Source organism: Nestor notabilis, unplaced genomic scaffold (assembly GCF_000696875.1).
Source record: "Nestor notabilis isolate BGI_N333 unplaced genomic scaffold, ASM69687v1 scaffold34, whole genome shotgun sequence".
NCBI classification, from domain to species: Eukaryota; Metazoa; Chordata; class Aves; order Psittaciformes; family Psittacidae; genus Nestor; species Nestor notabilis.
The window spans coordinates 26510-40926 of record NW_009925862.1 but is presented as its reverse complement, the minus strand read 5'-3'; the positions used below and the strand labels follow the sequence as shown (position 1 = coordinate 40926).

The following is a 14417-nucleotide window of genomic DNA, read 5'->3' as shown; positions in this document are numbered from 1 at the left end:
AGCAGGAACCAGCTTTGGTGAAAGATCTCCTGCTGGCCAAAGATTGGTATCAGGTGTCTGAGAACTGACAGCGACACAAAGCACATGTGGTGAGCTGGGTTTCTCTTGTGAACAGTGCGATTTGCTTCGGAGGGTAAGAGATTCAAGAGGAACCTTATTGTACAAACATCCTCCTTCGTGGCAGTCCTATACTGTCAACACAGTTTTATCAACATTGCATACTGTCATGCTTTCCTACATTCAAGTCTTACAACGCCTCTGAAAATCAGAGCATCCATTTCCCAGTAGAACCTACTGCTTGCCAGCACTGCTGGAGTCCCCATTGATTCCAAATTCACTTACTCTTCTGGCAGATGCAGTGAAGGAGTTGGGCTCAGGTGGTGGTATTTGCTCAGTGATGCTAGGCCTGGTTTCATGGCTGGAGTGGTTGGCAAAGGGCTCTTCCTTCCTTTCTACAATTTTAAACAAGAAGAGAAACCAAATGCTTCAGTATTGTGCTTCCAAAGCCCCTCTTTACAAGCACAGTGTGCACTAGGCTCAAGTTCAGTGTTGCTGTGACCTCAGTACACCTCTGACCAGAGCAGATGTCAGTGCCCAGGTGAACCAGGGCTTTCTGCAAGGAGGCTTCTACTTCTGAACAAATATGATGGATACATTTGCCAGGCAAAGATTTGAACTTCATCCCCACAGACAAGCAGAACCTTTGCAGAAAGCACCCGCAGGAGCACAGATTCTTTGTTGATTCACAGTTTTGTTTCCTCTCAGGGATTGTTCTTCCCTTGTAAAACTTGGGAAGAGCAGAACGTGCCATTCCCAGTGCAGCACATGAGTGCACGTCACAGCACGTGGATGGTGTGTTTCATCACTCGCTTCTGCTGCAGCTCTTTATGCTGGGAGCAGAATTTCTGGTCTTCTACAGCAAAATCCATCTTTCTACATGAAGCCAGAACTGATGCCCAGCATAAAACCCTTTAATGAGGCTCAAAGCAAGCTAAACCAACCCTACCAAAGCTGGCTCCCTGCTTGGTGGACAAGTGCAATCATCCAGGATTACATTGAATTCTTACATCTATGCACCCTGCTTGACATAAGAACATCCACCAAGACATTTCCAGGGCAGAGTAAGTGGAAACTGTGTCTCAGGCAATAGGTTCAGTCATCAGGAGCACACAGGGCTCTAAGGCAGACTATTTACCAAACACAGCCACAAGCAACATGCCTGACATATGATGTACCGACAGCAAGAGGACACCGTTTGCCTCTCGCAGCTCTGAGTGCCTCACGACTCATGGGTTTGAAAAAATAAAGTCATTTGAAGTGTAAGCACCCAAACAGAACTAGGAAATGAGGTATGTGCAGTGCATAAAGATCTGGTGTCACACAGAAAAGCAGTTTGGTATGGAGCATCTGTGAGAATGGCACCTTGCAGCGCGAAGATCAATCTTCGTGAAACGAATGTTCTCACTCCTAGAAAACAGCATTCACAGGACATGGGAAACAGCAAAGAGCAAGCCAAAGATAAAAATAACAGGCAGTTAGCAGGACTGACAGATCCAGAATGGGAGAGACAAAGATGCATCTTCCCTGGGAAGGGCTGCATGATAGTGGAGTCTCAGCCACCTTTCCTTCTCTTGGTATTATCTCAGGACTTCCAAAGTCACCTAAACAGAGTATTTCATCCCTAGAGCCTAAGGCTCAGGTGAACTACACTTTTCAAACAGCCCTTTTAGGACAGGGCAGTAGACTACCCATTTCTCCTTCCAGGCCTGACTTGGCATACAGCAGTCCATGGAAATACATACAGACAAAACATCCCACACTTGCCATGTGCTGAGCTCTTGAGACTGAAGCCTGTAAAACCCAGGAGAAGCCTCGACAGGGCAGGGAGGGGAGAACAGAGCTGACCTGAGGGCCAGCAGGATTTACAGGCTGGGCTGGGTGGTGGCTCGAGCCCGCTCTGGAAGTTTATAGTACAGAGGTCAGCTTTTGAAGTCCAGCCTAATTACAAGGGCACAAGCTGAAGGGGTAATGACAGGCTGGGGAGAACTCTAACTGTGAGCAAGGTGGCCGAAAGGAGCTAGGTGCAGGAGGAGGACAGAGAAAAGCACCTTGTGCTGGCAGCACAAGTGACTGCATGACCAGAGGCATCACTGTCTCCAGGGCAGGATCACACATTGCCTTTTACTGAAGTTCAGCAATAAACATCCCAGACTCCTAGAACTGTAGAATGAACGAGGTTAGAAAAGACCTTTAAGATCAGCAAGTCCAACCTTCACTCCAGGACTGCCAAATCCACCACTAAACCACGTTGAAACTCCAATCAGGGAAACTGGTGTGGATTAGTTCAATGTCCCCAAAGCAAATTAGGTGACACTAAACATTTAGTTCTCTAATTTGGCAGAATTATCTTATTTCTTAAGGGGTTTTGGGGGGGTTTCTTTTAAAACCCAAACCAAAATCCCAAACCAACACTGAAAGGTTCCCTGGCCTGCTTGAACTCACAATAATTACAGACTGGCATGGTTACCAGCACAGACAATGACCATAGAATTTTAGACTGATCTTTCACTTGTTGATATACATCCCAATGGCAAATTGTTAATTGTGCTCACGATGAATAAAGTGGCATTAATGCACTCAGCCTCCTGGGTCTGAAGAACTCATAACAATATTTTGGCCTTTTTTTTCCCCTTCGTCTGCACTTTGGACACTGTAGCACAACAGTTGTCTTCTCTTTGTCCAGCACTGCTCAGAATTACAAAGCCAAGTTAAATCACAGAAGATGATGAAGAGGAATAAGGAAATAATTTCCATGTTTTCAAAAAGGTGCCTCCTGAAGCCATTCGAGCATTTACAGGGTTTAGCAGATAATAAAGCATAATTGCTCCTCATGAAACTAGTAATAATATGACACTTATCATTTCCTATGAAAAGGTCTTGTTGCATCCCTCCTTCTCTTTGGAGTCCTCCTATAACATCTGGGCTGATGTGGCTATCTCAAGATTCAGGTTTTAAGAGGATTACCAACACTGTGCTGCATCCAGTGGGACAAGTCCATGAGCATCGTGCTAGAGACGTAAGAAGTTCACAAGGTAGAGTTCCAGTTCTGACTGGAATTTCTCAAAGGAGCCAACAATCTCTCTGGGAAGGGAGAGCACCAAAGACTGATGCTTAATTGTTCCTCGAATGCTTTCTGTCTTCAACTTGTTTTAGCTTTAGTGGTTTGCAATAGATAAGTATAATGTGCTTTGCTCAGTGAATTAACTCAATAAAAAGACCTGCTTTGGCTTTAGACAAAATTCATGCTGAGTGCTGTAGCTCTTCCCTTGCTGAGGGACCTTATGCTGTCCTGGATCAGTTAAACACCACATAGCTCCACTTCTTCCAGCTCTGGTCAGGTTCCTATCACATTTACAAGCATTGGCACATAGCTGTATAGGACTGCTCTCTTGTAAAACCCTGATTTATGGAGCAAATAAAGGTGATTTCAACACCTCTCATACTGGGATAAACGTGGTAACTGATACCATTAGAATGGAGGTGACAGTTTTATTGGCACAAGAAGTGGGACAAAATTTAAACTACACTTCTCTGCACGAACTTGATGATCTCAAAGGTCTTGTCCAACCTAAAGAGTTCTATGACTCTATAACTTCTTTATTAGTATATTGGGATAGAGGGCAAGTAAGCTTATGTTGAGAGTAGTTTAACCATGAAATATGTAAGTTCAAGATCCAGCTCTCTTTGCAGAAATATTAAGTATGAGACAGTCTTGGCTTACTGCAAAAATAAGTCTCTCCACTCACACTTCCTGTGCTGCACATATAGGCTGTTGCAATTAAGGAAACCACAGAAATTATGGATAAAGAATGGGAGAGGGATGCCAGCATTATGCTGTAATGTAAAGGCTAACGTGACTCCATGTACTTAATCCTTCTTTTCTACTATGTCTTGCAATTATTATACATCAGCATCAGAAAAAAGCTCCTCATCCCTATAATTACACAGAGCAGCTTCAGCCCTTCATTTCATTTCTCTGATCCAAATACAACAGGCTGTTAACTTCCTATATGTTCAACTGCTTTCCTACCAACTCCCAGCAACTGAAGCATTCATCCTGAACCCAGCCAACGAGAAAGAGCCTTCTGTTGAAGAACAGCCTATGGACAGTGAGCTGGAAGTAGAAATTAAAATTCCACCCTCAGCTACAGAGTTTTCCTTATTCTATACGTATACACTGGATGTGAGACTTTCAGGATGTCTTTAAGAACTAAGCAAACTGATCCCCTAATCTTGCTAGGCTAGTTTTTAAATCCAAGGCTGTACCTGATTCCTTTTCAGCATCTGATTCTGAAACTTCATCTTCAGCTTCCTCCTCCTCTTCAGAACTAGAACTGCTAGAGTCCTTGTTCTCTTCCTCCATCTCCATGGACTTCAGTGTGTCTTCCTCATAAAGAATCTTCTCCTTGCTGCAAGACAGAGACATTTCAAGGACTACCAGGCGAGTTACTTCTGAGTTTTACTTCTCAGGAACACACATGATTTGCCACATACAGAATTAAAAAAAGGACAGAATCCATCTACAGACTCAACATCCCAGCACTTCAGCACTGCCCATTTTCCATGGATTCCAACACCAGTCTCACATTTCCTAAATCTGCAAGCATTTCTCAATCCATAGACATGTGGCTTCTCTTCTCCCAGTTCAACCCAACCATTGGCTGGGCTCTGGGCAACTGCAAAGGTGCAGTTCTCAGCCCAAAGTTCAAACTGATGCTCAGCAAGAGCAAGGGACCAAGCACCAGCCCCACTCCTTGTTCTACCACTCAGGAGGGATGTTAAGAAACACTTTAAGTGGTATTGAGAGAGCTCAGATTTAAAAGAAACCATGAAATGAACATGAACAGCAGTGACTGCTAATAGATGAACCTGGGCTCCCAGCACTCCCTGGGTGGATTCTTTACAACAAAGAGGAAAGACGTACTTGGGGAAGAGTCTGCTTTGAGGCTTGCCATTCATGTCAGCTTCAATCAGCTTATTCCTCGTCTCCTTCTCACTTCGCAACTGTCAGAAAGTCCAAGGAGATTGGAGAAAGAATGAAAAGAGACATGTTAACAAACCACCTCTGCACCATCCAATAATTATCACAGCATAAGGTCATCCCACCCTCATGGAGTTGTCTAACAAGCCAATGTAACAGATGCACATCTGCAGGAGCACTGGATGTCCTGGACTACAGCTCCACACCAGCATGTCCTTAGACTCGAGCTGCAGTTTAATAACACCTTCAGAGAAGCCAGCAGCAGTGACCTGAAGCCAAATCCCATTTCAACAGCACTGCCCTGCACCTGCCCATGCAGACCCAGCACAGAGGCTCTGTCCACACTGTTTGTATGCCCAGGAAATCAGGCCAGATTCAGTTAAAAACCTGCTGCCTTTGTAGCTATTCTTGACTTGCTCCCAGAGGAAAGCATTCCCCCCACAAGCAGCCAACGGATCTCCCATGAGGATGGTGCACTTCTATGCCTCTCAAATGCCAGCATTAAGTCATGGCACAAGAATACCTGTGATCATCACAGCCACTGAAATATTCGGCCCAGAGAGCAGCAACATTCATTTTGTCACTACTGATGGGCAAAACAGTAACCAAAAACTGGTATCAGTACCTTCCAGAAGCACAGGCACAGCAGAGGTAGAAAAAGGGATGGCAATCAGTGTCTCACTTCTAAGGCTGTCTCTGTGTCATGTCTAGCCTAGTTTTCTTTCTCCTTTGATAGGAACTGACATCAGGCACTAGCAGCAAAAGCTCTGCAAATCCTGAATGTGGGAGAAGCCACATGGAGTGCAGCAAGGAGACAAGATTTAGGGTAGAGCATGGTGCAAAACAGAACTGCTGAAGCACAGTGAAGGGGAGTGCAGGAAAGAGCCTGCTCCATTCACAGGTCATTCAGAGACTGGGAGAAAAAGTCCAGACCCAAACAAATTGCTTCCAGCAAACAAAATCTCCCCTTCCCTCCAATAACAGCAGCAAATCTTTTAGCAAGGATGGGATGTTGTTCTGCTACAAGCTTTAGATTAAAACAAAATCTGATTTGAGAAGTATTTTGAAAGTGAAATAATGTAGTTGGAGAAATCACAGAATCCCAGCCTGGTTTGGGTTGGAAGGGACCTGAAAACTCATCCAGTTCCAATCAACTGCCATGGGCAGGGAAATCTTCCACTAGAGCAGGTTGAACTACTTGCTGCAGCCTTATCAAATGTACAGTTTCTATTTGAAGTGATAAAATGACACATGCCAAATACACAGGATAAAATGGCATATTATGACAAAAATCATATCCACTAAAACCAAAGTGTGATTAAACCTGGCTTCTTCTCTTCTCCACAGTTCTACAATAGCTAATAAATGGAGAAGGCTTTTTTATAGTGCTGCTGTATAGAACAAGGGGGTTGCCAACCCTGGGAAGCAGGACTGACAATTTTTGTCTTTGTTTTGCTGCTTCCTTTTCTTTTCCACTGAGGAGGGCAGTTATCTGCAGCACCCTGATGCAGTGAGATCGGAGGAAACCCAAACCACAACACCGAGTATTTATCAACACCTCATTTAGGGAGAAGCTGATTAATCTGTAAGAAGTTGCAGTGAATGTTCAGGATGCTATTTAGGGATGGCAGCAGCTGTGTTGTGAGCAGAGCTCCAGCTCTGCCACCCACATTGTCAGTTCCTCAAAATACTTCACTGGGTTTTATCAGCAGTGTTCTCATGATGTCTGGTTCTGGATCCAACTGTTTCAATGATACTCACTGATTGATTTTTGTTTTAATAAGAAGGCTGGTTTGTTTTTTTGGGAACACCCAAATGGGATAATTGTAGAGACCACATGAAACAGGAAAAAGCACAATCCAAACCCAACGTTCTGGCTTTTTTTGGGATGGAGATATATTTCTGCTTTCCTTTTTTATGTCAAGTCTCTGCTTATAACCCCTTCCAATCTCTCCATCGCATTATGAAATGGCAATTTGAAATGGTTTTGAAATCACCATTTCTTTTAGTCCAGAATTCCCTGGAGTTCGTAATTCCTTCTCACTCAGAAGTCTCCCTGTTGTAAGCAAGGCAGACATGGCAACAGATCTCTCTCAACAGTGGCAGCAGATTTCCTTGGATGTAAACACAAAGGTGACTTGGGTAGTAACTCAGTAAGAGCAGTTTGATGCTCGAGAGCTTGCCAGCTAACAAAAGGAACTGCAGCATTGTAACTCCAAAGATGAACTAGACATGCCTTACCAGTTTGCATCGTTCTGTGTGTCAGCACCTTGGTGCTGACTGACCTTGGTGCAGTCACCCAGTTTTCCAGATTTCTGGCTAGTAAAAATATTGGTGTAATTAAAGATTCCTAATGACTAACATAAAAAAACCCAGCTGGGCCTCAGCTTCCTGCGTCTGTTGATGCCACATGTCTTAGAGAATACCCGTGCATGAAAAGGTAATTGGAGAGGTGGAAAATGATCTGCCAGAAACTCACCACAGTCTGTTTCTTCTGCAGCATTTCTAAATGCTCCACCAGGCCCTCATCAGCCACGTCGAACGGTGTCTGGCCCTGAGGCAAGGAGAGAAGACAAGAGGATATCCGATACAGCGTGGTGTTAGTATTCACCAGTGAAGAACAAAAGTGAACATGCTCCACACCCTCCCTCCCAAGCACTGAGTAACATACTCTGCTTCACTCCAGAGTAGAGAAAGCCACACAAAAGTGATGGCAGCTTCGTGACTCAATCCATGATCAGAGCAACCTTAATCATGGAAGGGTGGTTTCCTGACTGCTGCTGCTCAAAAATCTAACAGCCAGGACTAACAGATCTGAGTGTCCACGTATCTATAAAGGACACTCTTGTAGTGATAAGGAAAGTGAATAACCTGCTCTACTGTATCATGGTGTATTTGAACGTCCTGAAAGGCTGCCAGTCATCAGCGAGCCATTGTCATGGCGTTAGATCAAGTGGTGGGCGATAAAGTTGATATTAATCTGGCTATCAAACAGATTACACAAGTTGTGCCAACACCTGTGCATACTAACCAGCTTGTTCCTGATGTCCATATCACACAGGGCCTCAGCCAGGATGGAGCAGGCTTCCTTCACTCCCCAGTGCGCCGCAGCATGGAGCGGTGTCCACCCATCATTGTCCTGGACATTCAAGTTAAACCCAGCCTGGATCAAGAGCCTGGGGAAAGAAGCAATATTGATTTCTGCCCACCCAAGAATGGCTTCTTGTCACAGCCGAGTTCCCACCGTGAGCCACAGGGTAGTAGCACAGTGCACAATAAGCCTGTAGTTTCTTGTTTATTCACCTCAGCAACATCCCACTTGATGTGCTTGCAACTGCAACAGGAAAGGGCAGTAAATGAAAAGTGACTTCACTGTAAAACCTGCTGGAATATGTCTAAGTGATAAGGTTCCCTTCCAGCACATCCTAAATTGGGAGAACACCTTAATTTCTAACCTGGTGTCAGTGACCCAGGCTGAACTCCTGCTTTGATGGACGAGACACCAGAGTCGCTGGGCACTAAGCAAACATCCCTGCTGACTGCCATCTCCACAACAAGAAGCCAAGCCCAGTACCTGGCAGGAAAAGGACATTTGGTAACTGGAGCTCAGTCTTGGCTCTACCAGAGAGCCAGGCCACACTGCAGGAATGGTCCCTGAGGAGACAGTGCCTGGTAACACAGTGACATTACTGTGACTGACAGATGTGAAATGTGTAGGTTAAATAACCCACATTTGGGTTAAATTACCTAAAATGCATTTCTGCAGACTAGTCCTTGCACACTCTGAGATTACACAGAGTGCTTCATAGCATGTGGAGCTTGAATATTTAAAACCAAAGCAAACAGAAGAGAGTCAACTGCAGTCTGAAGCTTCAGAGGCACATGCCTGCTGTTATACCAGTGATTAGATGGAAGTACTGAGCAGTTCATGTATCAAAACTATTATCCAAGTTGCTTAAATACTAAAGAACATCCCAGGGGAATATTGCAAGTCCAGTAAAACTGCTACTGAAAATTTCCATTGTGGGTAATTCCAGTATCCAGAGGCACCTTCCTGCAGCACAAGTGAAATCCAGCAGAGCCCCAGAATGGCAGCAGCAGTTTGGAAGCTCCTGCAGCTCTACACCAATGTGTTACCGTGCTAAATAAAACCCAGTCACACTCTAGCAGCAGTGAAAGAAATTTTAAATTAGATGCTAACTTTATGTTGGTTTTCAAGCTGGCAAAAGGGAGGAACAGAGCTGCTGAGAGCCTCAAGGTCACAAATTCCACATCTCAGTTGTGAGTTCACGAGCTCCTGGCTCTCGGCCCCTTTGGTTTAAGTCACTGAAGCTTCCTATGTGAACTTACAGATAAATACACCAGAGGGAAACAATGTCAGCTTTCTGTGAGATCTGTTTATCTTTGTAACAATTAATGTCAAGGAATAGCTGTCCAGAACCAAGTCACCCTGCACACAGTGAATACTTCTTGAGGAGTACAAGACATACAACCCTCCACCGAAAGTCCTCGGGACCAACACCTCAAATTCAGGAGATATTACATTTCTAGTCCACACAGTCATGCCACTTAAAACTATGAAATCAAGGATCAAGATAGATGAACACTTCCAGAAAGGATTTTAATACGGAAAATAGAGTAACCTTGCTGATGTTTACGGGCAGCTCCACCCAGACATAAAGAGTAGAGAAGAAAGCTTTATTATTGGGAACCTAAACTTGACCTTACCTGTGAAAATATTAATGCTTCATGCCCATTAAACACTACATTGGGCAAGTTTCTGCTCCTAAGCAGCTTGTTTGTGCCAGAGCAGAAGCAGAAGTGTTACATGTGGGGATCCCTCTGTCACTGCTGGTGGCTGCAGGAGCAGTAGCATTAAGGAGCAGAGGACAGTGAGCTAGGGGTGGATGCTGCACTCTTCCACCAGTCTGGTCATGTAAGGTGCTGGGGTGTTTGTGCTTGTCATTCAGCATGCATTGCCACTTTATAGGCTGAAAACTCACTATGAAACAAATTTCTCTCACCTAGAAAGCTAATTCACTGCACCAGCCCTGGGCAGGAGCTCCTACCTCATGACTTCAGAATAGCCCTTTGCTGCAGCGACGTGAAGAGCCGTGGCGCCCGTGCGAGGCTGCTTTGGATCTTCAATCCTCCCACTGTTCAGCCACTGTCGGGCATCCTGCAGCATCTGCTGCTCCTCTTCTTTTCTTGCCAGGTCTATGTCTACACCTAAGAGGGTGAAGCACAGAATAAGAGCTTGTGAAGTGAAAGCTCTCATGGACTTGTTAAACTTACCCTGTTTCACTTGCTGTGCAACATTACTGACTCATTTGTATTCATCCACAAACAAAAGCATCTTCCAGGAATTGGAGAACTCCTGCATCAGTGACAGCACCTCAAAGCTGTCTGACCTAAAAATCTGAAAGTTGAGCCACTGGTTGCAAAGCAGCCCAACCAACAGCTCAGCTGTGAGCTATGGGTGGAAGGGCTGCATTCTAAATACACAGTGTCCTAAACCGAAACAACAAAGTCACAAACAACAGCTTAACTACAGTGACAGTATAATGAGTATCATCTACAGTGAAGATCTGGAGAGATGATCTCTTGCAAGAGCAGCATGGCCCCAGCTGTATGCTCACTCAAAACTCAGTGCAATCTGCAGGCTACATTGAGGTCATGTAAGGATGATCTATCAATCAGAAGCTCCATACAAGGTTGATCAGCCTAGAGCTTGCTGACACAGGAAAAAATCATGAAGGAGAAGATGAGAAATCTCAGCAACCAAGGGTGCTGAAGAGCAACTGTCCCCAGGGATTAGTTCTTTCAGTCTAACAATGATGTGATTCCAAATTAAATTATGGTGCATTGGATTTAATAGAGAACAAAGGAAAACACCAACTCGGAGCCTGAGCTGTGAAACCCACTGCCACAGGATGCTGCAAAGATTAGAAATACAACTGGCTTCAGAACAAGGATTAGACAAATTTGTAGTTATTAAGCACAATGCTATACATGCCAGAGCTCCCAGGAAGGACTCTGCAGGTTCATGGAACAGAAAGCCATGGGGGGATTCACGAGTACACACAGGGCCCATCTGGCTCAGGAATTCCTTGAGGCACAGTGGCTGGAGGCTGGGAAGGGGAATCATCCACGCTTCTCCTGCTGTTGCAGTATGCAGCAGGCATCTGCTTACAGCTATTGCTGAAGAGAGGCTGCAGAGCTGGATGATGCTTATTTAAAGTTCATACCACATTTACTCCAGAAGTTATGAGCCTTTCAAACTGTGTCAATGGGAAGCTTCTCGGTGGAGACAGATGGTTGTTTCAGGGCATCTTAGCAGGATGCCATTAACGTGGCGAAGCAATGAAGAGCCCAGCAGAATCCCAAGAAGTGTCAGACCAAATGTCTGCAGCTGAGGCAGAATTACTGCCTTGATGTCCTGTGCAGTTCCAACCATGTTATGACCAAGATCAGGTTCGAGACCATCTAAGGAACCTGAAGGTGCACAAGTCCATGGGACCTGATGAGATGCATCCACGGGACTGAGGGAACTGAGAAGTCGTGGCAGTCTGGTGAAGTTCCCACTGACTGGAAAAGGGGAAACATAACCCCCATTTTTAAGAAGGGAAACAAGGAAGACCCAGGGAACTACAGGCTGAGGTTACAGCATTGGTGGATAAGGGAAGAGTGACTCGTGTCATCTACCTTGGCTTCTGCAGAGCATTTGGCACTCATACAACATCCTCATCTCTAAACTGGAGAGACATGGATTTGATGGATGGACCACTTGGTGGATAAGCAATTGGCTGGATGGTTGCACTCAGAGTTGTGGTAAATGGCTTGATGTCCAAGTGGAGACCAGTGATGAGTAGTATTCCTCAGGGATCAGTACTGGGACCAGCAGAAAAGCTGGAGAGGGGCTTTGGACAAGGGATGTAGGGACAGGACAAGGGGGAATGGCTTTAACCTGCCATAGGGGAGACTGGGATGAGCTCTTAGGCAGAAGTTCTTCCCTGTGAGGGTGCAGAGAAGCTGTGGCTGCCCCATCCCTGGCAGGTTGGACACAGGGGCTTGGAGCAACCTGTCTGTGGCAGAGCAGGTGAACTGCAGAGAAGTCTACGGAAGGATCAGGATAAAGCAGATCACTCCAGGCCAGGCACACTCATTTCCTGGTCGCTACTCTTGCAGGGCTGTAAATCTCACCTCTGTGTTACCAAGTCTTAGTGAAACAAGACCTTTCACTGACACCAGAGGTCAGAACTAAATATTACTTTAAAAGCAAAGAGATCTAATGAATTAGATTTCAGTACCATGGTGTCTTGCTTTGAAGAATCCTAAGGACAGAGGCTGCACACCACAAACCTTCTGCATCTGTTCCACTGTTCTGATACCAAAGAAAATCTGCCTGCTGCCTCCTGGGCCAGACTGCAGATCTCTTCACCTACAGACAGTAAGCCAGCAGAATCTTCTTATAGAAAGTCTTAGAGGTCTCACTCTGCTGATTACCTTGTTTCTTCACTTGTTCCAGAAGCAGGTCCTTCATGGCTGCTTCCTCTGCGATGTCTGATGGGACCTCACCTTCACTGTTCACAGCTGCCACATTGGCTCCATGACTAATTAAGAACCTGTGGGATCAAGACCCATACCAATGTGTTAGACCTTGTGTGCAGGCTTCAGGGCAACCAGTACAGTAAATCAAGCAGCAGAACAAGATACTTGGCTTTCTCATTCAAGTTCCACTACCAAATGAGTACCTTACTCTTATCAAATTTCTAGGCTAAAAAAGTTCATTGTTAAATAAAAGCAAACTGATAAAGGATCATCCAAAGAGCTGAGAATTGTTCTAGGAGGAGTACAACACCCAGAAATACATGAGCCACAGAAGATGGCTCGTTGGGTTTTGTTAGAATATACTGTAGAGGACTATCTTGAGAAATCCTATTGTTTTCCCCTATTCTTCTAACCTATAATGCAGCTTTCACCTGAGAAAAGTTATTTCAGTTGTGAAACTACCATTTATATTTGCCTGTTCTTTGGTTCTAGTTATTCTAGGACTCCAGGTCGCACATTTGAGCAACTCTCAAGCTCTCAGAGCAACTTGTTGGTGCACAACGAGTAGTCTGGTATCAGAATCTTCTCTGGGACAAACCAGCTGTTAGTCCTTTGTGAGCATAATGAACACTTGGATCAGATACAGAATGTTATTTCAAACCCAGGAATCAGAAACTGTGCCAAGAAGAGTCAAATCTTTGTTGGGAGTCACTTATAGCAGGTTATTGCTTTGCTTTAAACATCTACTGGACAAAACTGTTATATTTACTGTCTCTTCTTTCATATCTATTTTATGTTTGTGCTCTCTAGATCATCTTATCTCTCTGCCAAGCCATAGAATTTCACCTGGTTATGTCCAAGCTGAGCCCAGTATCTTGTGTTGTAAATGAAACAACAAATAAAAGAAGATAATGCTCCAGTTGTAAGTGGGTTAAGTAACAAACAGTTACTTTTACCTACTTCTCCACCTCTTGTGAGACGGGATGCAAGAAACAAACATATGATCTGAATACAAAGAAAGAACAGATGCTGTTGGCATATTGGTGAGTGTGGAGCCCAGAACATTGCACTTCTCTCTCCAGAGTCTCCACACAACTGCAGCACTGCTCACACAGGCCTGCCCATGGGAAGAAAACATAGCTGCTTTCCAAGGGTAAGCCCTGGTGCATCCCCCTTTGCACTGTTTCAGTACACCATGTATCTCCTGTTTGGGGTTCAGCATTGCTTCCCAAGACACTGTGTAAGTCTCAGAGCATCAACTGCCTGTGTTCCTGCTCCAAAGAGAAAGACCTGGAAAGTGTTATAAATACCCAGAACAGCCTGAAACTCACTCACTCTGCTATGTTCAGATAGCCACATGATGCCACGGCATGAAGAGGGGTCCAGCCCTCGTTGTCTTGCTGGTTGACATCAGCTCCATTTTCTACAAGGAACTTTACCATGTCCAGGTTCTCATCTATACAGGCCTGAGGGAGAAGGGGAGGGAGGACATCCAGGGAGGGAAGGATTGAAGAGAAAGAGAAGAGAGAAAAAAAGTGTTGGTGTTAAAACAAGTGTAAAACCTCCATGTGCATTTGGCAGCAGGGAATTTCCTGGGCTGTATTTCCCACTAAGGAAACTAAGGATACTTTTAAGGTACCACACTTTTGGCATCATGAACTGGTGAGCTAAAATACATTAATTGCAGAACTTTCCAAAATTAGCTGTAGCTCAGAGAGTCCCCAGGTGGACAACCTCTAAATCTGCTCAGGCTTCACTGCTCACCCTCTGATCTGTTTCCTTCCTCTCTCCCACTCGCTGGAGTGAGGACACACTGTAAAATGAT

The 14417-nt window shown here is 44.9% G+C and overlaps 1 protein-coding gene across 1 annotated transcript in view; it reads right to left on the bottom strand.

Annotated features, from left to right (window-relative positions):
* LOC104404715 (protein phosphatase 1 regulatory subunit 12B-like) overlaps nucleotides 1-14052 on the bottom strand; it is a gene marked incomplete at its 3' end in the record, with an annotated part of 42876 nt that extends 28824 nt beyond the window's left edge. The window contains exons 1-8 of the mRNA XM_010013229.1: nucleotides 13928-14052; nucleotides 12548-12666; nucleotides 10111-10270; nucleotides 8073-8217; nucleotides 7521-7595; nucleotides 4985-5064; nucleotides 4327-4469; nucleotides 343-452 (exon numbers count right to left, since the gene is read on the bottom strand). Coding sequence (XP_010011531.1) covers nucleotides 343-452; nucleotides 4327-4469; nucleotides 4985-5064; nucleotides 7521-7595; nucleotides 8073-8217; nucleotides 10111-10270; nucleotides 12548-12666; nucleotides 13928-14034 — 939 coding nt within the window. The remainder of the gene's footprint in view (nucleotides 1-342; nucleotides 453-4326; nucleotides 4470-4984; nucleotides 5065-7520; nucleotides 7596-8072; nucleotides 8218-10110; nucleotides 10271-12547; nucleotides 12667-13927) is intronic.
* Nucleotides 14053-14417: the final 365 nt, after the last annotated feature.